The 26,339-nt window shown below is 52.7% G+C and overlaps 1 protein-coding gene across 2 annotated transcripts; it reads left to right on the forward strand.

Annotated features, from left to right (window-relative positions):
- The first annotated feature begins 225 nt into the window (after nt 1-225).
- Nucleotides 226-24,081, forward strand: LOC130856860 (tyrosine-protein kinase ZAP-70). 2 transcript variants are annotated; one of them, XM_057741809.1, is made up of 13 exons: nt 226-296; nt 9,284-9,734; nt 10,448-10,608; nt 17,445-17,583; nt 17,683-17,764; nt 17,843-17,889; nt 18,104-18,155; nt 19,163-19,355; nt 19,885-20,091; nt 21,685-21,877; nt 21,970-22,110; nt 22,210-22,322; nt 23,604-24,081. In XM_057741809.1, exons 2-13 carry the CDS (start codon nt 9,333-9,335, stop codon nt 23,725-23,727), a joined length of 1,854 nt encoding a protein of 617 aa, XP_057597792.1. In that variant the 5' UTR covers nt 226-296; nt 9,284-9,332; the 3' UTR covers nt 23,728-24,081. The 2 variants fall into 2 exon arrangements, with proteins under 2 accessions (XP_057597792.1, XP_057597793.1); XM_057741810.1 differs by lacking the exons at nt 226-296; nt 9,284-9,734 and adding an exon at nt 10,103-10,113.
- Nucleotides 24,082-26,339: the final 2,258 nt, after the last annotated feature.

A 26,339-nucleotide genomic window follows, 5' to 3' on the forward strand; every position in this document is an offset into this window, starting at 1 on the left:
TGCCTCTGTCTTGCCAGCACGGCTACCGCAGGGGCTTCCGGAGCAGCCGGCAGAGGGTGACTCAAATTCCCCATCCCCTCCACCCAGAGTGAGAAACGCTGGTGGGGTATGACCTCCTTACACCTTGCCGGGGTGTTTGAGGGCGTGGTTAGCCAGTGGGGGCTTCAGGCTGGGGGCTCCGGCTGCAGTTGATTTCTCGGATCCCAGTTCTTCATCTAGAGCCAGCTGTCTGTCGGCTTTGGGACCAGAGACCTTGCTGGTGGCCTGTGCCTCGACACCCATCAGCACATCCCCAGGTAAGTCACCCCGGCTGGAGGAGCACCCGCCGCCGTCTCCAAGGGGAGACTGGGCCTGGTGGAGGAGGACAGAATCAGGAGAACACTGGGGTACCAGAAGGGCTGTAGGACTGTGCTGGGTGGCGTTCCGCTGAAGAAGGAAGCAGACATGGCTGGTGGCCACCCTGAGGGAAGGAGGTCTCCCTCCAGAGGGCCAGCCGAGCGATAGTGGACACCTATATCCAGGTGCCACGGAGTTGCCTGCTCAGTCTCTAGCCTCCTGCAGGGCTCCATCCGTGCGGCAACCTTGACTCCAGGAAGCAGAGAAACCGCCAAAGAAAGCAAACGTGTGCGCTGGCCCCCAGGCCTGTGAATATGAGGGTGGCTCAACAGGGCTGTGAACTTGAACATCGAGATGCCAGATGATTCCATGAAGGGACCCAGGGCAGGCTCCAGCCATTTGTAGGGGAGCTCAGGTTAAAGGGGAAACAGGGATGCAAAGCAGCAAACAGCTTGAATTGTGTTCAACCACTGTGTGTCCCTGGCAAGTTGCTTGGCCTCTCTGAACCTCAGTTCATGAGTCTGTTAAATGCAGGTGCAAATATTGGCACCTAGTAGGTGCTTGGCTCCTGACTGTTGGGTGAGAGGTTGGGAAAGGTGTCCCAGGCAGGAAAGGGTCTTGGCAGGAAGGAACAGGGGTTCAGGTGGTGAACAGCTCAATATGAGCTTTGTTACTCGTCTCAGCCAGGGCAGCAAGCACACAGTAGGTGCTTAATAAAGCTTTGCTGAGAGATAAGGGTTGGGGACTCCTATGATGGAAAGCCCTTGGGTGTCACCTGCGAGGGCTCCTCCCCTGCCGGTGCAGAGCTGCTTTTTCCTGTTGTCACCTGTACTCCGGCCTCACCCCGCAGCCGTGGCAGGGATGCTGGGCAGGCAGGAGGCCCAGATGGATGGTGTTTCAGTGTATACTCTGGAGCCAGGAGGCTGATTCCAGGCCTTGCTCTGCCACCTACTGTGTGTGCTGTGTGACCTTGGGTAATTTCCTCCTCCTCTGTGTCTTCAGGTCCCAGGTCCACAAGTCCTCCACATACAGCATTCTTGTAAGGATTAGTTGAATGAATTTCTCCAGCGTGCCTGGCACACAGTAGGTGCTGTATAAGCACATTGCTAAAGTCTTGGGCAGCCTTATAGCTCCTGGAAACTCTCCTGGGCGCTGCAGCAACCAGACCTCTCCATGCCGGCCGCTCCGCCCCCCACCCCAAAGCATAGAGTTAAGGAAGTGCTTCTTCTTCTTCTTTTTTTAAAAAATATTTATTTATTTATTTGGTTGTGCTGGGCCTTAGTTGCGGCTCTCCATCTCTGTAGTTGCAGCTCTCCAGCTCTGAAGCTGCAGCGTACAAATTCTTAGTTGGGACTTGCATGTGGGATCTAGTTCCCTGACCGGGGATTGAACCCATGCCTCCTGCATCTTAACCACTGTGCCACCAGGGAAGTCCCAAGGAAGTGGTTTATAACTGGAGCCAATTTTGCCTCCTCCATCCCTGCTGGGGGCATTCAATACCATCTGGAGACATTTGTGGTCATGACTCATGGGGTATTACTGGCATCTAGTAAGACAGAGGCTAGGGATGCCGGTAAACACCCTGCAGTGCATGGATAGCACCATGCAGTCCCCACTGTCAGGCTCTCTCCTACCAACTCGTCCCGCCTTTTCTGTCTTCTAAGCCTTTTCCCATCTCCTTTTACGAAGAGCCTGACACCCAGAAAGGGGTAACTCCTTGCTGATGTTTTACACAGCCCTAAGAACCCCAGCAGCAGAGGTTGGAGTCGGTGGGAAGTGGTGGTGGGGGAGACTGGTCTTGTGGCATTAATCAGTCAACAAATAGAATCTGTTTGAGGTCTGAGGACCTGCCTGCAACCCCCAACAGCCCAGCATTCTGCAGTCGAAGGCAGCTCAAAGTGCAGTGACACCTAGGCCAGGCAGGCGTGGGAGGCCCTGGGGACCCAGCTCAGAGCCATGGATTCTCCTCTTCTAGTGGATGTGCATTAGAGTGGCTAGTGCTGGCTGCGGGGCAGAGAGACCCGGATTCGAATCCTGACTGCCACTCACAGTGCCACTCACATGATTCTGAACATGACATTAACCTCTCTGAGCCTCCGTTTCTTTAGCTGAGGAATGGGGATAACCGTTTCGACTTGAAGGAGTTGCAGTGAGGATTAGATTAAACGGATACTGCTCAGAAGAGGTGTCGTAAAGTCTATGGCGCAGAGGCTATTGTTATTGTTGCCCATTTGACAAATATTTGTTGGGAGGAAGTAGGGGCTACAGTGAAAAAAGACAGGCATCGGCTCTGCCTTGCAGAGCTCACGCCGTCAGAGACAGTGGAGCAGACACAGTGACCGTACACGGCCATCAGAGCTGTGAGGCAGGAGGACGGGGCCTGGGAGGACAGAGGAGGTGCCCGGCTCCGCTGGGGAGGGAAGACGGGGAATCATGTAACACTTCTGGGTGGAGGGGACAGCTGAGGGGAACCGATGCACACCCAGGAGAAGCGTGTGGGCGCTGTTCCAGGCAGAGGGAACAGCCTGTGCAAAGCCTCCTCCGAGTGGTTCTCTCCTCTCCCACCATCAGTTAGTGGAGGAAGCCTCTAGGCCCACCATTCACTCTTCTCTCCTAGGGAAGCCCCCACAGCTCCTCATCCCTCATCAGGCTGCCAAGTTCCAAGGACCCACAGTGGTGTCTTCACCCACCACAGTGGGCTGCATACCTTCTCAGGTGGCCAGTATCATTAGCCTCTGCCCACCGTGAACCTGCCATGTGCCTGGCTGGTATAGGCACGGGAACAAGACAGTCTCCGCTCTGCTTACATTCTAGCAGGGGGCAAATGTCCTGGGGCAACAAGTTGACAGTATTTCACATTTTCGGTGGTGAACAGTAACGCTGGGTCAGGTATAGAGAGAGAAGGGGAGGTGATTTTAGAGAGGGAGGTCAGGGAAGGCCTCTTGGAGGAGGAGGTGACATTTACGCAGAGACCTGAATGAACCGAGGGATGTTGGGGAAAGTGTTCAGGCGGAGGGAACAGTCAGTGTGAAGGCCCTCAGGTTGGACCAGGCCTGATTTGTTCCAGTGCTCTGAACGAGTAACATAAGGAGGCCCCTGTGGCTGGTGGGGTGTGAGTGAGGGCAAGGAGGTGATGGGGCACGTTGGGCAAGGCTGCTGTAAGGACCCGGGCTTTAACCTTGAGTGAGGTGTGAGTCCCGGAGGGCTGCGAGCAGAGAAAGATGCGATAGGACAAGGGCGGGCCAGGCCCTATGCTCAGTGCTGGGCGAGCCTTATCTCATGGATTCCCTGTGGTCCCCCAGTGCGTGGCACTTTCGCTGGTCCTGTGTTCCAGGTGGGGTCTGGCGAACGTAACTCCCCGCCCAGGACCACACTGCTGCTACCCAGTCGATCCCTGATTGCATGATCAGATCTGATGCCCTGGTGTCAGGAAAAAGATAAGGAGCCTATCGCCATCCATGGCACCGTGCCAGTGGCTGTCATTGTGACTTGGAATGTAACCAAGGTGGCATTTTTGTTAGCTGACACTTGCTGCCTCTGTTTGTGGCCTGTGGGCTGGGGAGCAGGAAATGTGGCTTTAGGGGGGACTTGGGGTCTTGGGCAGAGGACGGGGGGTCAGTGAGAGGAGGCATGAGCAGCTCCATTCCAGCAGCACCTTGGGTAGGAACGCTTTTGACGTCTGGCTGCTGCCACCGCCCCGCCCCCCCGTCTCCCACCAAGTCCAGTTGGATCGTTTGTTCTGTCAGCAGCCTGCCTCAGCCGGACCCTCTGGTGTCTCATGGTAGACATTTAACTGGGGCTTTGGATGCTTAGAGTTCTGTTCTGTGGAACAGTAGTGCTTCCAGGTCCTCCTACTTAGGTGTGGGGATTAAACAAAGCTAAAAAGGGTCCTTCCTGGCCTTCTCAGAGCCTTTAATATGCAACTATGCTTTCCACAGCTTTTGAAAACTTAGTTGATCCCTTGACTCTTTTTTCCTTCGAGGTATATGTGGGGCATCCTGTGTGCCTGGAACAGATGTAATTTAACCCTGCCTGTCCCCAGAAAGGATGCTTGGAGGGTGGAATTTCCGGCAGATCCGTCTAGCCAAGGATCCAAGTTTCCTCCCTTCCTCCCAGGGCCTGGGCTGAGAGCACGAGGCCCGGGCCCCGTTGTCTCCCCGTGGAGCTGCAAACTCTGGGAAGGTGAAATGAGGGTCTCTGAACTCACGAGGAGTTCGCAGGCTCAGGGGGAGGCTGGAGGGGGTCAGCCCAGGCAGAAGTGGGGTAGGGGAGTCTCTCGGTGGGCACGTCTCCTGGGAAAGCCGTGCAGTCTGTGGGGACACGGCTCAGGACACAAACACCCCATCCTCCAGGAGGCTGCAGACCGGCCAGGCTCCTCTGAAAGCTGTTGCTATTACTGTTGTTATTGGCAGTAAGACAGGGAAGTGGGGATAAAGCTGAGAACGCACGGGGAAGCCTCTTGCCTCTGGGACACCTTGGACTCAGGTCCGAGGTGACCAATCATGGCTTCTAGCCCTGGACTGGGTCCCAAGGGCCAGCCTCTTCCCACTCCCGCGCTAACCTGCCTCTGTCTACCCAGGCTGCACCTGAGGCCACCACGGGGCGGAACTTCTCAAACTGTGTTGTCGACAGTTTCCTGCCACAGCTTCCTGCCCCAGAGAACAGCTTCACTACCCCCACCCCTCCCCACGGTCCCTGGACAAACCCCCACTTTGCTGCCTTTTCTTAGGTCCTGATACCCTGTGGGGAGCAGGGCTGTGAGTCTGCCAGGCAGGGCTGGCTGGATTGTGGGAGTGGAGAGAAGTGGCGAGGGTGTACCCGGTGGAGGGCACTGCATGGATTAAAGCATGGACGTGAATGTGAAGGAAGGCTGGTAGTGCAGACTGGCTGGAGCAGAGGGAGGGCTGAGTAACTTAGTTCGATTCAATGATGGAGGCAGGAGGGAACCACCGTAGGTTCTTGAGCAAGAGAGGCCTTGGAGAAGAATTGCCGAAAAGCAACTTGCAGGCCCCTGAGCTTCAGCTCATGTGGGAAACAGACTGAGGGCTCAGCCAACCACGACCACAGGCACCGTGTGAGTTAGATCTGGATCTCAGGTTTTATTAATAGAAACAGCTGGTGGAGATCAAAGGAGATGATGACAGCACAAACCGACCACATGGGAGCGATCTTGAGGGATCCACAAGTGGGACTGGCAGCATGAGTAGCCACAGACAGGATGGCCCAAGTAGGAGACAGGGGATGTAGGAGGAGAGAGAGCAGGAACCGTCAGAGAGGGAGGTGGCAAGGCAAGGGGTTGGCGACCCAAGAGAGCCACGATGCTCAAGCAGGAGTGGGGAGGGGGGCTCACAGTGTCCATCATGCAGGGGACCCAGCCTCGAGGAGGGCATGAGGTGCTTGCCTGGTGCCCATCACGTGGTGATGCCTTGCTCCCTGTGGCGGGAGAGCAGCCTGGTGGAGGTGGGGGGAGCGGATTTTGAGGTGGAGAGAGGGAGGGAGTTCAGGAAGTGAGGCAGATGTGTAGACAATTCTCTCTTTCCTATTTCAGTTAATATTTTTAGTGTCTGGTGTGTCTATACCTTCCAGTTCCCTTTCCCCCCTTTTAATTAAAAAAAAAATCAAGGTATCATTTACATATAGTAAAATTCACCCCTTTTAGTGAAAAATCCTGTGAGATTTGACATGCATACAGCTAAGAAACTACTATCTCAATCAAGATATAGGCTCTTCCCCTGAATTCCCTCATGCCCTCTTTTAAAAAAAAAATTTTCAGCTAAACTTGATTATTGTTATTTATTTGGCCACATGGCATGTGGGATCTTAGTTTCCCAATCAGGGATGGAACCTGCACCCCCTGCACTGGACTGCCAGGGAAGTCCCCCTCATACCCTTTTGTAGTCAGTCCACATCCCGACACCCCCACGCCCCACCGTGCCTGCAGCCTCTGGCAGCCACTACGTGTCCTACAGTTTTGAATGGAATCATATGGTTTGTAACCTTTGGAGTCTGGCCCCTTTCACTCAGCTTGACGCCTTTGAGATTCATTCATGTGTGTATCAGCATTTCCTTCCATTTCACGGCTGAGTAGTGTCCCACTGTAGGGATGGACCACACTTTATCTGTTCATCTGTTGGGAAACATTTGAGTTGTTCCCACATGTTGGCAGTCATGAATAGAGCAGCTATAAACATTTCTGTGAAGTTTTTTGTTTGAACGTGTTTCCATTTCTCTGGGATGAACACCTTGGAGTCCTCTCGACTTTTTCTAAACACTCTTATGGGATGGTGACCTGCATCGCCAGGTCCCTGAATAATCACGTGCCTGTAACTATTGGGACATCCAGGACCACTTCTCTCGCCCGACCCTCCCCCCCCAGCCTACACACACACACACACACACACACACACACACACACCCCCCAAGCCCGGCGTCAGAAGCTATCTGGTTAGAACGCAGATTCCGGCCCCTCCTCCAGCTTCCCTGATTCAGACCTCACCTGATTCCCACTCTACTCTTCCTCTCAGCCCCAGTGCCCATCCTTGCATGTTCCTGAACGTCCAGGGAAAGGCAGCCTTTCTCAATCCACAAAAGCTTTCTTTGTACCCCCTGCTTACAAGTGCTTAACTAAGAAGGGTACCCAAGGACCCTTCCCTGAACACAAAACTGTGCCTGGGTGGCCTTCACTGGGCCCATCTTAGTAGAGAAACGACCAGAAACTGTTATGGGGAGATAATTTTTTTCAACATTATATAAAAACTTACAAACATACAGAAAACGGGAACAATTATCCAGCCCCTAGATTCTACAGTGGCTATTTTGCTGATTTGCTTTATCACATACAGCTGACCCTGATTATTATTGGATTCCGTATCTGCCAAGTAGCCTACGTGCTAAAATTTATTTGTTACCCTCAAAACTGATGCTCACTGCACTTTCACAGTCATTGGAGGGTGTGTGCAGAATGGTGTGAAATTTGAGTCATCCAACGTGCTGGTTTCTGCAGAGGCTGAACAAGGCGATGCTTTGCCTTCTCATTTCAGCTCATACTATAAACAAGTATCTTTTTCAGTCTATTTGGTGCCACATTTTTGTGCTTTTTGTTGGTGATTTCATGGCCCCCAAGGGCAGTGCTGAGGTGCTGTCTACTGTTCCTAAGTGTAAGAAGGCTGTGCTGTGCCTCACAGAAAAAGTACGTGTTGGATAAACTTATAGTTACAGGGCTGTTGGCCAACAGCTCAATGTTAATGAATCAACAATATAATTACGTAAGGTGTCTTTAAACAGAAGTACATAAAACAAGGTTATATACTGATTTGTTGATGAAAATATTGTGACCAGAGGCTTGAAGGAACCTAACCCTGATTTCTTCTAGAAGGAATGGCTCAGTACTTCCTAATTTAATACTTTATAGAAATACTGTGAATAGCAAGACTCAATTATATCTGCTTATCCATCCATCCATTAAGGTTATTTTTTGGTTGCCTTTCAGATTAAAATTATCACTATCCATCACACCTAAGTATCTCTGCATGCAGATCATTGACTAGGGTTCAATATTTTATAGTGCTTTTAAATTAATTAATTAATTTTAAAAAATATTTATTTTATTTACTTATTTGGTTGCACTGAGTCTTAGTTGTGGCAGGAGGGCTCCTTAGTTGTGGCATACAAACTTTTAGTTGGGGCATGCAAACTTTTTTTTTTTTAAGCTCTTTATTGGAAAATAATTGCTTTACAATGCAAACTTTTAGTTGTGGCATGCATGTGGGATCTAGTTCCCTGACCAGGGATCACACCTGAGCCCCCTGTGTTGGGAGTGTAGAGTCTTAACCACTGTGCCACCAGGGAAGTCCCTATAGTGCTTTTTTAAATTGAGGGGCCCAAGTACAATGAAATGAACAACTCTTAAGTTAGTACAGTCTCTGAATTTTGAGTAACTCAGACACCTGTGTAACCCAATGCTTCTCGAGAAATCGGACATCACCATCACCGGAGAAAGTTGAAGGTGGATAATTTTAGGTTATGTCTGCCTCGCCAGATATCTGTTTATTTAAATGTCCTTAATTCCTCCTCCCTGTAAAGGGTTATACTTTCCAATCACACACCTCATTTTGTTTAATGGCTGTATCAAATTTCACATTGGCATTAAATCCTAATGTATTTAACCAGTTCCCTATTGATGGATATTTGGATGAGTTTATGCCTTCTAGAAACTCGTTCATGAAGGCAGAGGGGGCGGGGCAAAGGGAAATGTCTAAGGCTGCGGGGGAAAGTCAGTGGAAAGAGAGACGGGAGGCTAATGGAGTCAAGCTCCTTTGATGAGCAGAGTTGATCCAGCTTCAGGGCCTTCACACTTGCTGTTCCCTCTGCCTGATGTGCTCTCTTCCATGCTTTTGAGAAGTGCGTTCCTCCTTCCCCTTCGGATCTCAGCTCAAATGCTACCTCCTCAAAGCATGTGACCTTCCCAGCTAGAGTAGGCTCTTCCCTCTTGGTCTCACTCCGTTTCCTTTAAAACGCTGACCTCCACCTGTAATTATCATTTTTTGTCTCTTTCCTTGTTTATTGCATCCGCTCTCCAGGAGGGCAGGGACCATGTCTGTCTTATTCACCCATATCTCCAGTACCAGCCTGAAACACAGTAAGAATTCAACACATGTTTGGGAAATGGATGAATGGTTCCAGGTGCTGGTGTGTGGGGGCCAGTGGGGCTCTCCGTAGAAGGTCTGAAAGGCCAAAGGCTGGTTTGGGACTCCCCAGTCTGAGTCCGGCAGGCTGCGGCTCCTCTCCAAGTTGACTCTGGCACAAAGGCTCCGCACGATCGACTGTGCTGTGCCGCACGGATGCCCTTTAATGCGGGCTCTCTCCTACTATCTCTGGGTCCAGTGGACGGCTTCAGGAAGGGAAACCGAGGCCCTGACGTGCCTCCAATCCCGCTCTGAACCCACAGGGTCTGGAGAGGCGCAGGGGCGCTCACCCTGCGCAGGGCGGCGGCGGCGATGCCGGACCCCGCGGCGCACCTGCCCTTCTTCTACGGCAGCATCTCGCGCGCCGAGGCAGAGGATCACCTGAAGCTGGCCGGCATGGCCGACGGGCTCTTCCTGCTGCGCCAGTGCCTGCGCTCGCTGGGCGGCTATGTGCTCTCTCTCGTGCACGACGTGCGCTTCCACCACTTCCCCATCGAGCGCCAGCTCAACGGTACCTATGCCATCGCCGGCGGAAAGGCGCACTGCGGCCCGGCAGAGCTCTGCGAGTTCTACTCGCGCGACCCCGACGGGCTGCCCTGCAACCTGCGCAAACCGTGCAACCGGCCGTCGGGGCTCGAGCCGCAGCCCGGGGTCTTCGATAGCCTAAGGGATGCCATGGTGCGCGACTATGTGCGCCAGACTTGGAAGCTGGAGGTGAGAGGGCGGGGCCTTGGGAGGGAGTGGCCGGATGGGGAGTGGGTTTCGGGAGGGGGCGGGTCTTGAGAGGGCGGGGCTGGAGGGAGGGCCTTGAGGACCTGGCAGCATTGGGATTTGGTGGGAGAGAGTGGTGGTCTTCGCCAGCCTGCGGTTTGCTGTGCTGCGCCCATTTTGGATGCTGGAGGGGTGGGGCCTGGCTAGGGGTGGGACCTGGGAGGAGGCTTCGGAAGCAGGGGCTATGAGCGATGCTATGGTGCTTGTCGGAGGCAGATGGGAAAGTGGAGGTCGGGGAAGGTGGAGGTCGCGCTGAATTCGGAGGCGGCGAGGCTTCGGCTGGGAGCGGGGCCTGAGATGATGGTGGGGGAGATGCCCTGGGGTAGGTTGGCTGGCAGGGGCGGTGGGTTGTGGTCTTCGACAGCCTGCACTGCACCACCGTGCACGATTACCTGTGTCAGACCTTCAAGCTGGAGATAAGCTTGGGGCCTGCTAGAAGGCGGGGTCTGGGGCGTGGCTCCCCGCTTGGGCGGGGCCTGGTGGATTGGGGCAGGACCATGAAGCTGTTGGGGGTTGCTGTCCTTAACAGCCTAAACTCACCTCGTAGGTGCATCTGGGCGGGTGGGGTGTCTCATGCAGACGAGGCAATTAGGAGGGTCAAGGAGATGGAAGAGGGGTCTTGTGGCCGCGCACTTCACCCTCTGTTCCTTCCCTAGGGCGAGGCCCTGGAGCAGGCCATCATCAGCCAGGCCCCCCAGGTGGAGAAGCTCATTGCCACGACTGCTCACGAGCGGATGCCCTGGTACCACAGCAGCCTGACGCGCGAGGAGGCGGAGCGCAAACTCTACTCAGGCTCACAGACCGACGGCAAGTTCCTGTATGTGGGGCTTGGAGCCTGGGGCTTTGGGGCGGTGAGGGGCGGACCTCAGTGTGCAGGTGGGCGGTGAGGGGTGTGCCTGTGCTCACAAATGCGAGTGGGTGGTGCTTTTCTGAGTGTGCACAGGGAGGTGGTATGGGAAAGGAGCAGCGGTGGTGAGGATCCCAGAGCTGGGTGGCCTGGGTTGGAATCCAGCATCTGCTACTTACCAGCTGGGGAGGCTGGGCAAGTATCAGACCTTGGCTTGGATTTCCTCTCCTGCATTCACCAAATATTTACTGAACACCTACTATATGCCAGGCACTGTTCCAGGCACTGAGGACGTGGTGGTGCACAGAAGAGACACAAATCCCTGTCTCTGTGGAGCAGGTAGACAAAAAACAATGAATCGCTAAAACATAGAACATGTCAGTTGGTGGCAAGTGCTGTGTGTGGAGCTGGGGCGGGGGTTGCAAGTTGAGCTTAGGTGGCCAGAGAAGGCCTCTCTGATCTGGTGGCTTCTGAGTAGAGAACCGAAGGAGGTGAGAAGTGGGCTGTGAGTGCTCTGGGAGAAGGTGGTCCTGGCAAGAATACAGACCAGGAGGAGTTTCCTGGCATGTTCCAGAAGCAGCAAGGAGACCAGTGTACTTGGAGCTAAGTGAGGGCTGGAGCGGGAGGGGATGAGGCCAGGGAGGTGACTTTGGCTTTGACCCTGAGTGAGGTAGGAGCCCTGGGAGAGTGTTGAAGCAACTCCCTCTGACTGCCCTGTGGATGATGGTAGTACCTACCCAAGGGTCTGTTAGGGGATCACAGGAATAAGCATGTGTAAAGCAATAGTATAGTATCTTGCATATTCTAAAAATGTACTGTGTTATTATAAGTGGGTGGGTGGGCGTATCTCTGCCTGAGCCTGAGCTACAGCTGAACCACGTGGCTGTATGTGAGTTTGTTATTATGAAAGACTCTGTCTAAAGCTATTTACAGCCTCCTTCTGGAGCTGCTGCTTTCTGCTTCACATGGGTTCCTTGTATAGCAGATGTTAGCCAGATGTCAGCTGAGGCCACTCAGGCCTTGAGATATAGAGAAACTTGGTGCCTCTTTCCTGTGACCTCAGGAAGTCCAGCATCCTCCCCAAGATGTTAATTCTCAAGGGTCTCCCTTCTCATGGTTGCTTCTTGGCCTGAGATCCTGCCTGGCTGAATCCTTGCTTTCACCTACCTCCCCACCGGGCTGTTCCCTCTCCTGGGGCCATCCCACTTGGAGGAATTGACTCCTTTCCCTTGATTTCCCCCACCCATGTGAGTTCTGAACATGTGTACCAGATTACCTGCAAGTCTCCCACAAGATGTAGGTTCCTCTACAAGATTCCACTGTCAGCTGATAATTTTTTTTTTCATTCTGCCTAACAGATTTAGGCTGTAAATTGGAGTGAGGGAGGCTCCTGAGGGAATTCTTGGATGCATGTTGAAGATAACACTCAGCTGCAAGGATGGCTTATGAACAACTTAAGATAGGGCTGTTTTCTCTAAGAGGGAAACTCACCTTTGCATTTGTATCAGTTAGCTTTTGCTTTGTAACAAACTGTCTTTGTTTGTTACAAGACTTACTGACTCAAAACAACAGTTTATTAATTCTCATGATTCTGAGAGTTAGCTGAGTAGTTCTTCTGGTCTAGGTCAGCTGGGCTGGGACTGAATAGGTTGGGATGACCATGGCTCTGGCTGTTGCCTCAGTGTTACCTGGGCAATAGGGATGAGTAGGCTGCAGTGCTGTCATCATCCAGCAGGCTAGCCTGGACTTGTTCACATGGTGGTGGTTGCAGGGTTTCCAAGACCAGTCAGAGAGGGCAATACACAAGCACTTTTCAAGCCTCTGCTTGTGTAATGTAACTGATGTCCTCTTGGGCACAGTGAGTCATATGGCCCAGACCAGAGTCACTGTGGGGAAGGGACTGCCCAAGGGAAAGGAATTAAGGCAGCCAGTTTTGCAGATGGTCTATCAGAGGATTAGAACAAGGAGGCCATAACAAAGGTGATGGGCATCTCAAATGTGGACATTTGGGGCACCTTTCCTTTTGGACTGTGAACTTGAAGGCAGAGCCTGCATCTGGTCCTTCTAGAGGGCTCCACCTTCTAGTACCTAGTGATGGCTGGTACTTGTCCAGATGTTACCCTGCTTCATTGCAATGCTGCATGCTCCCCCTCTTGAGTGTGATGCTAAGACCTTCTTGACCATTGGTCACACATCTCCTCACGTTCACATCTCACGTGCTCTTGAACGTTACCCCAGGTGCCTGAGTGTCCAGGGGCTCTCTCCAAGCTGGACACAACAAAGGGAGGTTCTCCAACTTTCTTGTTGGTGCAGCCAATGCTTTCTCCTTCGTAGCATGGAATTTCATCTTTCTTCGCTTTTACAGTCTAGGTTCCCTTCTCTGGTTTCATCTTAAGTCCCTAATTCAGCCTTTCATCACCTCACAGTCTTTGCCTCCTGTCTGTCTTGGTTTTTCTTTCTTTTTCTTTCTTCCCCTCACCTACCTTCCCCCATCTGTACTTCCTACCTCACACAAACACACGTATGCATAGAAATAACGATTCCATCATTCCAATGGTTTTAAAAATCTCCCCCAGATTCCTTCAGGGCCCCTGAGAGTATCAAAAGATTCTGAGGGAGGGGGTAGAAGAAGTGAGTGGAGTGTGGAGCAGGGGAGATTCTGAACCCCATCCCAGAATCTCCGTTTCTTAAATGTTTATGAAAGATGTTGCTTGACAAAGAATTCCACAGCCCAAAGGAAAAATTTGCAAACTTTCTGCATTAACACAGCCTCAGAGTTTGTAAGAGGCTTAAAGTTAACCTGTTTATTGTGATAAGAGGAATCTCAGGAGAACCAGGGCCAGTGGCTTTGGGCAGCTGTAGGTGCTTTGGATATTGAGCTGGCTTGAAGTCTCAGAGGCGAGAGGACCAACATTGGCCACAGCAGTCTGAGGCTGAGGGAGTAGGATCTGGGTACAGTATAAAGACTGAGGCTGATGCTGGGGTTCAGAAGCAGTTGGAACAGTGACATTATGAGGGACAGTGGCTCATGAGGGGAAATGTTGAGACCAGAAGCAGTTAGAATGAGCCAGACTCCTGGAAAATTAGGCAAGATGTACTCCAGACAGAAATTGTTGTAAATTCTTCTTGTGGTTCCTGTTGTCAATAACTGCTTTCTCAATATGTGGGTAGTAAGGCGCTGAAGGTCAAAGCTATAGGTGCAGAACCTCTCATGGGGCAGGGGTGAAGGAACATCCCTGATGTATCAAGATACCTGGGACAAGCCCAGGACTGGTCTAGTTCTGCAATACAGGTGCGGGTGTGGTAGAAGGACACACGCCACTGTGGCCTAGAATTAAGACCAGGGCCATGCTTACCACTGACCTCTGTTCAGAGCTGCTGATGAATGTATGGGATTGAACCTAGTGCCATTTGCTGCCAAAGCTCGCTTCCTTTCTGTGTAATTGCAGCATCTGTGGTACCAATTGGTTCAACTTGAAAAAACACTTGAACCCTGGAAAGGGCCTTTAAGAATATATTATTCAGTGTTTCTTAATGGATCACAGACCCCTTTGGGAATCTTAATGAAGTGGAACCCTTCTCACAACCCCCAACACATACCCCAAAGATTTTGTCTACAGTTATACGAGATCATGGTTGATTCTGAACCTCATCTTTGGAGCCCTTTTCAGGTTAAAAACATCTGGGTTAGTTCTGTTTTTTTTTTTTCATTTTACATGTGAGGAAACTGAGGCACATGGAGGAGAAGCAACTTGCTGTGACAGGGCTGGGTGTCAGTCCCTTGTAGCAATTAACTGGAGAGTCAGAAGTGGATTTGCATCCTGGCTCTACCCTTAACCAACTGTGTGATTTAGGTGAGAGAGATAATCTCCTTGAGCCTCAGCTTCCTCATCTGCAAAATGTGATAGTAATAGCACAAGGTAGGTATCTTGTGGAGAACGCTGTGACAATTAAATGACAAATATGTGAAGAATTTAGCACCAGTGTCTTAATAAATGGTAGCTTTTATTTTTACCACTGCTGTCAGGTTCCATATATCATTTTAAAAGTGAAGATACAAATTGATTTCCTAGCCTGTACCTCTAATTTAAGTTCAGGTTTGAACTGCAAGGACAAAGAACTGCCACCACCTGGTGGTTTTTTGGTAAATAAAGTAGAATTTATGGCATCGAAATATATTTGGTGACCACACCAATGTCTTTGCCTATGTGGGATTGGTGGCCACTCTTTTTTTGAATGTACATGTCTCTTTCCCAGGACAGTGTATCAGTTAGCCTTTGCTGTTTAACAAACCACCCTAAAGTGTTGTAGCTTAAAACACCAGTCATTTATTCATCCTTGATTCAGTGGGCTGAGTATTTGGGCTTAGTTCAGATGGTTTCTTTTGAGCTCGCTTGTGTGGCTGCAGTCAGCTGGAGGGTTGATTGGGGCTGGAAGGTCTGGGATGGCCTCACTCACATGTCTGGCAGTTGGCAGCCTGAGGTGCCTTAATTCTCCTTCACGTGGCTTCTCCAACAGGCTAGCGTGGACTCATTCCCATGGTGGTTGCAGGGTTGCCAGGAAAAGCAAGAAAAGGCAGGCAAGCCTCAATGCTCAACCACTTTTCAAGCCTCTCCCTGTATCCTGTTTGCTAATGTCTTATTGGCCAAAGCAAGTCAGTCACATGGTCAAGCCCTGATTCAGGAGATACAGAACTAGATTCCATCTGTTGGTGGGAAGAAATGCCTAATACCATGGCTGTTTTTTCAGTAGTCCACACATGTTTGCTGGTCAGTGGCTAGGCATTAAGTTTTTTCTTTTAATTTATTTCTTTATTTACTTTTGGCTGCTTTGGGTCTTCATTGCTGTGCACAGGCTTTCTCTAGTTGCGGAGAGTGGGGGCTACTCTCCGTTACAGTGCACCAGTTCCTCATTGTGGTGGCTTCTTCTGTTGTGGAGCACGGGCTCTAGGCGAGCAGGCTCAGTAGTTGTGGCGCACGGGCCTACCCACTCTGTGGCATGTGGGATCTTCCCAGACCAGGGCTCGAACCCGTGTCCCCTGCATTGGCAGGCGGACTCTCAACCACTGCGCCACCAGGGAAGCCCCTGGGCATTAAGTTTTTGTTGTCAGTTCAAAACTTAAGGTTTTGACCTTATGAGGTAATTTTACTTCTCAAAAGAAGAGAACTAGTAGTTGTAGACCATCACCTCCAGGCCAGCCCACCAGTCTAGTTACGGAAGTGCCTTCCTTTCTGTGGGACATTTGTGTTTCTTAGTTTGCTGTGAGATTCTCTTCCTTGCGTTTGGAACTCCCCCGTTGCTCCCCACCCTGTTTCTTCTCTCTCCAGGTGCCCCCGACTGTTGTGGGCTGGCCTGAGAACTATGTCAGCCTTCACTGCATTGTTCTTTGGGGAACTTGCTATTGGGGAATTGGATGGGATATTCACAGTCACCCCTCCATCCCTCGCTCAGGTTTTGCCATGGAGATTTAAGGGACATATCTCTTTCCCTTTGGGCTAAGGAAGGGTTGCAGGGTAGACTAATGTTTGTCTTGTTTGCCACCGTATGCCTGCCCTTAGAACAGTGCCTGGCATGTGGTCAACACAGTCAGTATTTTCCAGTGAGTTAATATCCATGAGCAGGGCCCAAGCCCTGAGAGTTTACACTCTCAGGGTGCCCACCTGTGGGTCATCCCATGGCTATTTCTGGCTGCGCGCTGCCAGCCAGCTCTTGTATAACTCAGTTCAATCTCCTAGATTATAGGTCCATTGTCTACAATGTCCACAAGGCTTGAGACTCCCCCAGGAACAGCTGCCCTCCCTCCTCTGCTGGAAATCCATGCTTAACCCTGGAGTAGAACCTTGTGCCAAGAACTCAAGACAAAACTATTTTGTGGGAGATGCTGACTGGTTTTACCATGGGATGGGAGGGTGCAGGGGCCCTATATTGGCCCCTGTGTGTGTGTGTGTGTGTGTGTGTGTGTGTACGTGTGTGTGGTTGGACAGGTTCTTACTGCATGAAGGCACCATCTTTGAGGGGCTTAATTCCCATTGAGAGATATGGAAGATTTATTTACTTTGGCAAATTTCCAGAAGAGGACAATCAAGTGTCTCATTTTGTTAAAGGTCATCTGTTAGGATAGCTGGTGGGTCTGTTGTGATGACAAGGTGACTTGTTCTGATTTGTGCGAAGCCGCCCTGTGACGTAGCCACAGACTTGCTCTTACCTGTATTGCTCTGTGTATAGAAATAGCTTTGTCTCTCCAAGAGAATGGTCTTAAGTATGTGTGTCCCCCGTGAGTGGCTCTGTGTCCACCATAAGTGGGAAAATATCCCTCCATAAATGGCCAAATGTCTCCTCACCCCCAACACTTGTGGCCCAGTGTTCAGCCGTGGTGGCCTGGTATTCAGCCATGGAGGACCAGGTGTCCTCCAGTATGTGGCCAAGTGCTTCCCCCTGAATGGCCAAGTGTCCAGCTGCGGGTGGCTGAGTATCAGGCCATGCAGGGCTGAATGTCCACCATGGGTGGCCCAGTATTCCCCTGTGGATGGCCACATGCCTGCCCTTGGACAACTGTGAACATGGCCATTCTCCTCTCTGCTCTCCCTGGCATCCCCTCTCCCAGCCCCACACATGGCCTGTTACCAGTAGGTCTGGAGGTTGAGCGGGGCCTGACCAGCTCCCGTAGCCCCTGCTGCTTCTCCATGAGGCCCTGGGGTGCAGAGCCCATAGGGGGTGTGTGTGGGAACTGGGACCCAGTAGGAGGGCACTACAGGGGAGGGGGCCTAGGTGGTTGTAGGGGTGACACCCGCTTCTTCCCCCGCCAGGCTGAGACCCAGGAAGGAGCAGGGCACGTATGCGCTGTCTCTGATCTATGGGAAAACCGTGTACCACTACCTCATCAGCCAGGACAAGGCGGGCAAATACTGCATTCCTGAGGGGACCAAGTTTGACACGCTCTGGCAGGTAGGCCACGCACCCACCCTGTTGTGGGGAGAGGCTGTGGCAGGGTTCTCGGGCTCCTGGGGTGGAGGGGAGCCCCGGCCCTGACCCCCCTCCCTGCAGCTGGTGGAGTACCTGAAGCTGAAGGCCGACGGGCTCATCTATTGCCTGAAGGAGGCCTGTCCCAACACCAGCGCCAGCTCAGGTGAGTGGGGTGGCGGGGGGCAGAGGTGAGAGGGAGACCCCAGACCCCTCCCCCTCACTGTCCCTTCTGCTCCCCCAGAGGCCGCTGCTCCCACACTCCCTGCCCACCCATCCACGTTCACCCAGGTGAGTCGGTGGCATTGCAGAGTTAAGGCCTCGGGGATGGAGCTGGGTGGGCGATGGGTCCTGTTCCCAGGGTGGGGCTCAGGGGGAGACTGGAACAGAAGAGGGTCCCCCCAGCACCGTCCCTAGGAGTCCTCAGAGGGTGTGGGTCTCATGAGAGGGGCTGGGTGCTCCCAGATTGGGCCCTGCTGACCCTTGTTGACCCCATGACCTTTAGCCTCAGAGACGGATTGACACTCTCAACTCAGATGGATACACCCCTGAACCAGGTGAGCCCGCAGAGGTGGAGATGTGTGGGGGTTCATGTCAGGCTGAGAACAGGGTTCTGGCTGGGCCCTGGGATGTGTCAGGGAAGGGATGTGGGTCAGGCCTGACCTGCGGCAGTGGGCCTGGTTGTCCTGAGCACGCACTGTGCCTGCAGGTGTCCACCTGGGCACATGCATCACGCCTGCCTGCCTGCATGTGCCTGGGGGCATGCTGACCCGAAAGGGAGTACACCTGGCCGTGCCCAGACCACCCCGGGTACAGACACATATCTATTAAGCACCTACTATCTGCCAGTCATGCTCCAAGCTCACCAGCTTTGCTGTGTGTACCAGCTTTGCTGAATCCTCCCGACAATCACATGAGGCAATCGTGGTAATTATCTCATTTTACAGAAGAGAAAGGAGAGCTCACAGCTGGGCAGTGGTGGAGCTGGGGTTTGAACGCAGGGATCCAGGCTCCAGAGCCCAGGTGCCTAAAACTCCCTGCCGCAGATGCTCGTGTGTTTCATGTGTGGCTGCAAGCCCGGGCACGTGTGTGCAGAGAATACACGTGGTTGCCTGTGCACACAGAGAGGCTCATCTGGAGGCCTCGTACACATAGCTGAGGAGTGCATACGTAGACATGGGCGGGCATGACACAGGTGCACATGTTACTTGCGCAGACACGCCTTTGGACCCACATCACACACCGAAACATGACTGAGAGTGTACGTGGGTGCATATGTGTGAACACACAACGGCACACATGTGCACACTCTAGCCAGTGCACACATGGTTACATGTGCACATTAGAGTCCTCTTGGACGTGGTTTTGCAGTTCGCCCACAGATGGGACCAGGAGTGCACACAAGTACACACACACGTACACATGAACACACGTGTGCCCCTGCATGCTCTGCACGGTGCACCCAGTGCCTTGCGGCGCGTGTGCCTGGTGGGCGCCGAGGCTGCCCTGCCCTCCTGGGCATCCCGTCCCTCTCCCCACTCCTGACTTGGAAGCGTGTGCCCAGCCCGCCTAGAGCCCTCAGAGAAGCCGCGATCGATGCCCATGGACACCAGCGTGTACGAGAGCCCCTACAGCGACCCCGAGGAGCTCAAAAACAAGAAGCTCTTCCTGAAGCGCGAGAACCTCCTCATGGCTGACATAGAACTTGGCTGCGGCAACTTTGGCTCGGTTCGCCAGGGCGTCTACCGCATGCGCAAGTACGCACCCGGCCTTGGTTGGGGAACAGCAGTGGGAGGGGCAGAGGGGCGTGGCCTCCCTAGGCCTAGGAGGTTGGAGCCGGGATGCGACTATAGGTTGCCTGGGAAACAGACGCTGGGACAGGAAATTGCCTGCTAGTGGCGGTTACCTGGGGGAGCTTGGGCCAGCACCCTAGAGGGAGTGAGAGGAACAGGTCTGGGGCTGGGAGAAGTTGGGCTGAGCTGCAGTTGCAACGGAGTCCTTGGCCGATTCCAGGGGAGCTGCAGAGGGGCCTCCCCTTGTGCCGTCCATCGGCTGGTCATTGGATACAGGCTGATCACGTGGGGAGGGTGAACCTGAGCTGGTTCTTTTCAGTGAGGGGCAGTTCCTGGTGAGGGGCTTGGCTGTGAGCTGTGAGCGGCAGGGAGGTCTGGGCCACAAACCACAGCATCCACTACACAAGTCCGGGGAGAAGAGAGGCAGGTCGGGTGGGGATGAGTGGGCCAGGCCCGTGCCGGCTCACGCCTGCCCCTCCGTGCGTCATGGCAGGAAGCAGATCGACGTGGCCATCAAGGTGTTGAAACAGAGCACAGAGAAAGGGGACAAGGACGAGATGATGCGGGAGGCGCAGATCATGCACCAGCTGGACAACCCCTACATCGTGCGGCTCATCGGCGTCTGCCAGGCCGAGGCCCTCATGCTGGTCATGGAGATGGCGGGCGGCGGGCCCCTGCACAAGTTCCTGATCGGGAAGAAGTGAGCCCCTGGGCTAGCTGGGCGTTTGGGGCTGCGTGGGGGGAAGGGGGCAGAGGCTGGTCCTGTCCACCCGCGGGTGTGCGCCACACTCATTTTCCTTACACCTGCCCCCTGCACACCCTGCCGCCCACACTCATGCCCATGACATATCTGACCCCAGGTTTGACTTTAGGCTCTGCCACTAACTCAGCCACCTCAGCTCTCGGCCAATTCAGGACCCACAGGAAGTTGCAGATGGCTGATTGTCTTTGCCCTAAAGCAGGGTCGGAAAACTGCAGCCAGGCTTGTTTTGTACAGCCTGGTTTTGCATTTTTAAAGGTCTATGAAAAAAAATGAGGACTATGTGGCAGAGGCCATATGTGTCCCGCAAGGGCTGAAATATTTACTCTCTAGCCCTTTAGAGAAAAATGTTGGCCAACCTCTAATCCAAAGAAATTGCAGTTTCATTTGTGTCCCTCGTGCCTCAAACTCTTGCCCTCACAACATATTTTACACTTATGGAGGCACGTGACCTTGAACCTGAGCTCTTGCTGGAGTGCATGCCTTCACAGGTCCCAGCTCATGTACTCAGTTATCCCAAGGGTTTTTACTGGGCAATTTCTCTGTGACAGGGACCATTACCAGTATTTGGGATTATCAGTAAACAAAGAGACAAAGTTCTCTGCCCTGTGTTCTGGTTGGGGAAGAGAGGCTTTAAAAAATAATTACAATACAGTAAAGTATGGAGTATGTTGCAAGGTAAGTACTATGGAAAGAGGAGTTGTGAGTGTTAGGGTAGGAGGTGAGAAGTGAGAAGGTGAGGTTTCTGCAAACTGAGGGAGGCAAGCAAGCGCAGCTCTGGGGGAAAAGCAGTCCAGGCAGAAGGCACAGCAAGTGCAAAGGCCCTGAGGTGCCTGGTGTGGTAGAGGAACTGTGAGTAGGGCCCCTAGGCTGAGGCAGAGTGAGTGCAGGGGAGAGGGGGAGCTGATGTGGGCCAGGAGGCAACAGGGCAGATGGCGCAGGGCCTTGTGGGCAGTTGGGGAGGATTTGGACGTTTACCATGAGTGAAATAGGAGTCCTGGGGGCTGTGAGCAGAGGAGGGGCAGATGTGGAGAGAAGTGGGGGGATTCTGGAGGGATTCTGAAGGCAGGACTGCCAGGGTTTGCTGATGGATTGGGTGTGAGAAAGAGGAGCTTAGGGCATGGCCAGTGCTTCTGAGTAAATTAAAAGATGGAGAAAGGGCTTCTGAGTAAATGAAAGGTGGAGAAAGCAGGGAGAGAGAGAGAGAGTGTAAACAATCAGGAGCTTGGCTTTGTCTTTATTATCTTTGAGATGCCCATGAGACCCCCTGAGGGCACACAGAGGATTCAGGCAAATGTGTTACATTTGGGAATCATAGTGTAGGGGTGAAATTTAAGGCTTCCAGACTTGATGAGGGCAGAGGTTTGTGCCTGTTTTGTTCACTCTGTGTCTGTTGCCCCATGCCTGGCACACAGCAGGTGCCCAATAAGCACCTGTTGAACAGAGGCTCAGCTGGGTCAGAGAAGTGGGCTTTGCCCCCTTGGGGACTTGGGCTGTCCCCTCCCAGCTGCCCCTGCCTTCCCTGCACCTCAGGGAGGAGATCCCTGTCAGCAATGTGGCAGAGCTGCTGCACCAGGTGTCCATGGGGATGAAGTACCTGGAGGAGAAGAACTTTGTGCACCGGGACCTGGCTGCCCGCAATGTCCTGCTGGTCAACCGGCACTATGCCAAGATCAGTGACTTTGGTCTCTCCAAGGCGTTGGGTGCCGATGACAGCTACTACACCGTAAGCCCCTGGCCCTGGGGTGCCCAGGTGGAGGAGGCTGGGGGGGTGGAGGGTCCCTGAGCCCTGTCCTGGCAGCATCTCCCATCCTCCAGGCCCGCTCAGCGGGGAAGTGGCCGCTCAAGTGGTACGCGCCAGAGTGCATCAACTTTCGCAAGTTCTCCAGCCGCAGTGATGTCTGGAGCTACGGAGTCACCATGTGGGAAGCCTTCTCCTATGGCCAGAAGCCCTACAAGGCAGGCATGGGCAGAGGAGGGTGGATGGCTGGGTGGGGAGGGAGCGAGGAGGAGGGGGCCCTGGTTACTCACACGTGCATTTGGCTCTGGCTTGAACAGAAGATGAAGGGCCCCGAAGTCATGGCCTTCATCGAGCAGGGCAAGCGGATGGAGTGCCCACCTGAGTGTCCACCCGAAATGTACAAACTCATGAATGACTGCTGGACCTACAAGTGAGTGCCAGCGGGTGAGGGGTACCTGGCTGAACTGACATCCGGGCCTGAGGCAGGAGGTCGTGGTGCCCAATAGTCCAGCATAACTCATCCCACCCAAGATTCACCCAATTCATGGCTTTTCCAACCCTCAGTACATTTGCTCCCCCTGCATCGATGCTCAGCTCTCCAACACACTGACCCTACAATGCTCCACTGGCCCCCAGCACCCCAACACGCTACCTGTAGACACCCAATGCTCCAGCATCTAAAATCTCAGTCCCCCACCAGCCAACACTCAGAGGATCCTGCAACACTCAAACAAGTCAGTACTGTTACCCAAAATATGATACTGATACTCAGGGGATGGGATAATACTCCATTATATAATCCCTGTTTCCCATTAGCCAACGTTCAAACACCTAAATACCCATTCAGGCCAACACCAGAGCACCCAAATACTCACTGCACCCCACCTCTGTCTGCTTGAAGCCCAGTGCTTGGACACCCCAACTCCTAACACCATCAATACCTCCACTTCCCATCACACAATAGGCAACACGCACCCAAGCAAGCGATTACCCTACACTGATCATGCAATGCACGGGCATTCCGATATTTGATACCTTCCCTGCCCCAACATCCATTATTCCACTGGCCAACACCTATCATACTGACACCCAAACATCCAAGCAATCCAAGAAAAAGACTCCCTATTTATGATAAATGAATAAGAAATGATCAGCCCATCCCTACTCCATGTATTAATGTAGCCTCTATCAAGAAACAGTACACCAACGCCCCAATACCTAAAAAGGCTAGCATCTAACACCCCAACATAATACATGGATATTCCACACACAGTACCATTAACACCGCCACTCCACTGGCTGAACCCATCCTCCATGTGCCAGTGTTCCTCTCCATCATGGGCAGCATACTTGTATCCATATAAGCCTGCACCTAGCACCTAAATACCCTGGCCAAACACGCATGCTCAGTACATCACCCCATGGTCAACAGTTGTCACCCCAACACGCAGTGAGCTCCATTCCCTAAGTCTTCACCAGTCAACACTCAGCACATGGTTCCCCTCCACCATGGATGTCAGCTCTTCTCTTAGGCCGTAGGGCAATCCCCGAATTGCAATCCTCTCACACCCAGGACAGGTTGTCCATTACCCAATATCCCACCCCTCTACAGCCCTACTGCTTTCTGAGCCCCATGCATGTCCAACCACCAGCTGAAGTTGGGTTCTGGGTGTGTGGTCAGCGGCCTGGATCTCCCCTACTCCCCTCACAGGTGGGAAGACCGTCCGGACTTTCAGGCCGTGGAGCAGCGCATGCGCACCTACTACTACAGCTTGGCGAGCAAGGCCGAGGACCCTGCTGCTGGCGGAAAGGGGGCCGCGGCTGCGTGTGTCTGAGCTCCCGCCTGCCAGCCTCTATGCCCTAGCTTTTCCTCCTGTGTCCTCAGCTCCCTCCCAGGACCTCCAGGCTGGGCCCAGCTCAGTTTCTCTCCCCCCCCACCAGCTGGGCTGTGGTAACGGGGACAAGCTCAGGCCTCCAGTATTCCCTGCCCGGTCACCTGGCCCCTCTGGCTGGGGGAGGAGGCGAGACCCAGGCAAGGTGGTCCTGGGCTGGAATCTACCAGAGGGCCCCGAGCTGAGGGGGTGTTGCTTACAACAAGGACCCTCCTTCCTCTGGGCCGGGAAGGGCAGACTCTGGGAGTCCTCAGATGGCAAGACCCCAATCATTGGAATAAACTCAACTTTTCTCTTGTTTGAGATCCCTCATCTTTCTGGGGTGAGGGAGGGGGGCCAGGAAAGGGGCTGGGTCATCGGGAGGGGTCCACGGGAAGTGCCTGAAAGCAGCTTTTCTTGTGTGGGCCTGGGGGCTGATTTTCCCACTTCTCTGTGCTGGGAACATCTCCATCTGAGTGAAGAGCTGTGGCAGGTGAGCGCGGCGGCCAAGGGGGTGTGTGCACTGCTGGCCTCAGCGTCCCGAGCCTCGTGGATGGTGTGAGACAGGTGCTGCCCGTGTCCACCGCATGTTAGCCTCACCTGGAGAGAGTTTAACACATGCCCGTCCCTCCCCCATCCACGCCCCAAGCCGCCGCATTGTGAAGTCTCCTCAGGTGATTCTAGCGTTCTGCCCCCTGCTCAGCTGCCTCCCCGTCCTCCCTGGGCCCGGACGTCACGGCTCAGAAGCATCATCACTCGGTGCTCCGAGTGCCGGCTCAGTCCCTCTCAGGAGAAGACCTGTCTCCAAGCACTTGCTGCCTCCGTTTCCCCAGGCGGAAAGTTGGGGCGTTGGAGCACAGAACCCAGCAGGTCGGGTGACATGGAGCCAGGCCCCTGCATTTCTTTTCTGGACTTGCTCCCCCCTCCTCAGCTGTACGCGGCCCCGTGCCCAGTTCCCTGCAAAGCCTCCTTCTCTTGGCCTGGCCAGGAAGAGCCATGGGCTCCAGGGCCGCCATGCGACCCACTCACCGCCAGGGACAGGCAAGGAGACTTTCTGCGGCTTCTGGGAAGGTAGATTTTCTTTTTGTTTGTGGAGCTCTAGAAAGCCTGGGGCTGTTTTGTGGAACTATGGCCGGGGGGGGGGGGGGCGGTGGGTGGGGGGTGGGGGGGGGTGGCGGGACTGGGGCTTTGGCCCAGGTGGGCGATGCCAGAACCTTGGGGATGCGAGTGCCTTGTTGAAACCAGGAAATTGAAGTTGGGATTAATAACTTAGGTACGGACCTTACTCTGATTTTACCACTTACGGAGTTTTAATAATTTACATGTAAGCTTCATATTAGCATATTCTTTAATGAACTTTGTATTCTACCTGGACGTTAGTTCAGAGAACCGCCAGTCATACAAGTCAACTCCAGACACATGAAGACTCTCAGATGTGTGTTTGTTTGGAGACTAAATCTGTAATGGTTTGGAATTGTGTGAGGGCCTCCAAGCCCTGCCAGTTGATACCTTCCTGCATTTAGATTCAAAACAGACAAGGAGAGCACAGTGACAGTAAAGATTAGGACACAAACTCCACTTACTTCCATTTTGTCATTCTGTGTGGCCACTTGAAGATTTCGTGTTTAAAATTTAAAACAGTGAAGCCGTGCAATATATTTTTAGTTGGTAAATGCACATATTAGTTCATAAGCTAACTGTATTACTGACTTTGAATAACACCATTAAAATGCAAAAATTGTTTTTTAACTAATTGTTTTAAAACTAATGAGCAGATCAAGAAAAATTACATCAATGGTGCAATTTTGTGGCTTCCCAAGTTGTACTGTTTGCAGATATTTCAATTTTATTAATTCCACTTGTTAGTTATAGGATAATTATTTACATTGTTACATAAAGTATTATATCAGAAGGGAAATACATTTTCTGTCTGCATTTCTTTTATGGTCATCATTTTTTGTTTCATGTTTTGATTATTGCTGAAGGTAATTTATTTTAGGAGGAGGAGGTTAAAAGTGATCCCTTCTGGGTGTCAAATACATTGAGAACGCTGTGCGCTTGCAAGAAAGGACTGTTGAATGAACCAACGAAAGAGGGTGAAGTTCCACACAGATACCACCAGGTGGCGGTGTTCCCCAAGCCAAGATTGCTGAGCCTCTCAAACCTCGCTCCAGCCTCCTGCCCTACTCTAGTTGTCTTCTGCCTGGAGTAGGACCTCAGGCTCCTCCCTGGTCTCACAGGCCCCTTGCCCTGTCCCCTGCAATCCGTTCACTCCAGAACCACTTGAAAGATCTTTCCTACCACAGCTCTGACCAGTTGCCTCCATCCTCTTGCATGATTCCCCAAATGTATTCATGCTGACTCAGCCTCTGGGCTTTTGCATTTACTGTTGCATCTGCCTGGTATTATTTTCATCCCCATTTGACTACTGTCCACCAGAAAAACTCATACTTACTTAAAGTATGAGTAAGTTACTGGGGGAAAGTTAATCTCTCTGTGCCTGTTCCTTTGGATGGATTGGCTAGAAAGAGAAGGTAAATCCAGGTCCAGTGTTAGAAGACCTGAAAGGCAAGGGG

Source organism: Hippopotamus amphibius, chromosome 7 (genome assembly GCF_030028045.1).
Source record: "Hippopotamus amphibius kiboko isolate mHipAmp2 chromosome 7, mHipAmp2.hap2, whole genome shotgun sequence".
Classification (NCBI taxonomy): Eukaryota; Metazoa; Chordata; class Mammalia; order Artiodactyla; family Hippopotamidae; genus Hippopotamus; species Hippopotamus amphibius.

Coding starts and splice junctions, on each gene's coding strand:
- LOC130856860 (XM_057741809.1), top strand. CDS start 9,333: ATGCCGGACCCCGCGGCGCACCTGCCCTTCTTCTACGGCAGCATCTCG. Junction 17,890..18,103: donor ACCCATCCACGTTCACCCAG/GTGAGTCGGTGG, acceptor CATGACCTTTAG/CCTCAGAGACGGATTGACAC. Junction 18,156..19,162: donor TGGATACACCCCTGAACCAG/GTGAGCCCGCAG, acceptor GCGTGTGCCCAG/CCCGCCTAGAGCCCTCAGAG.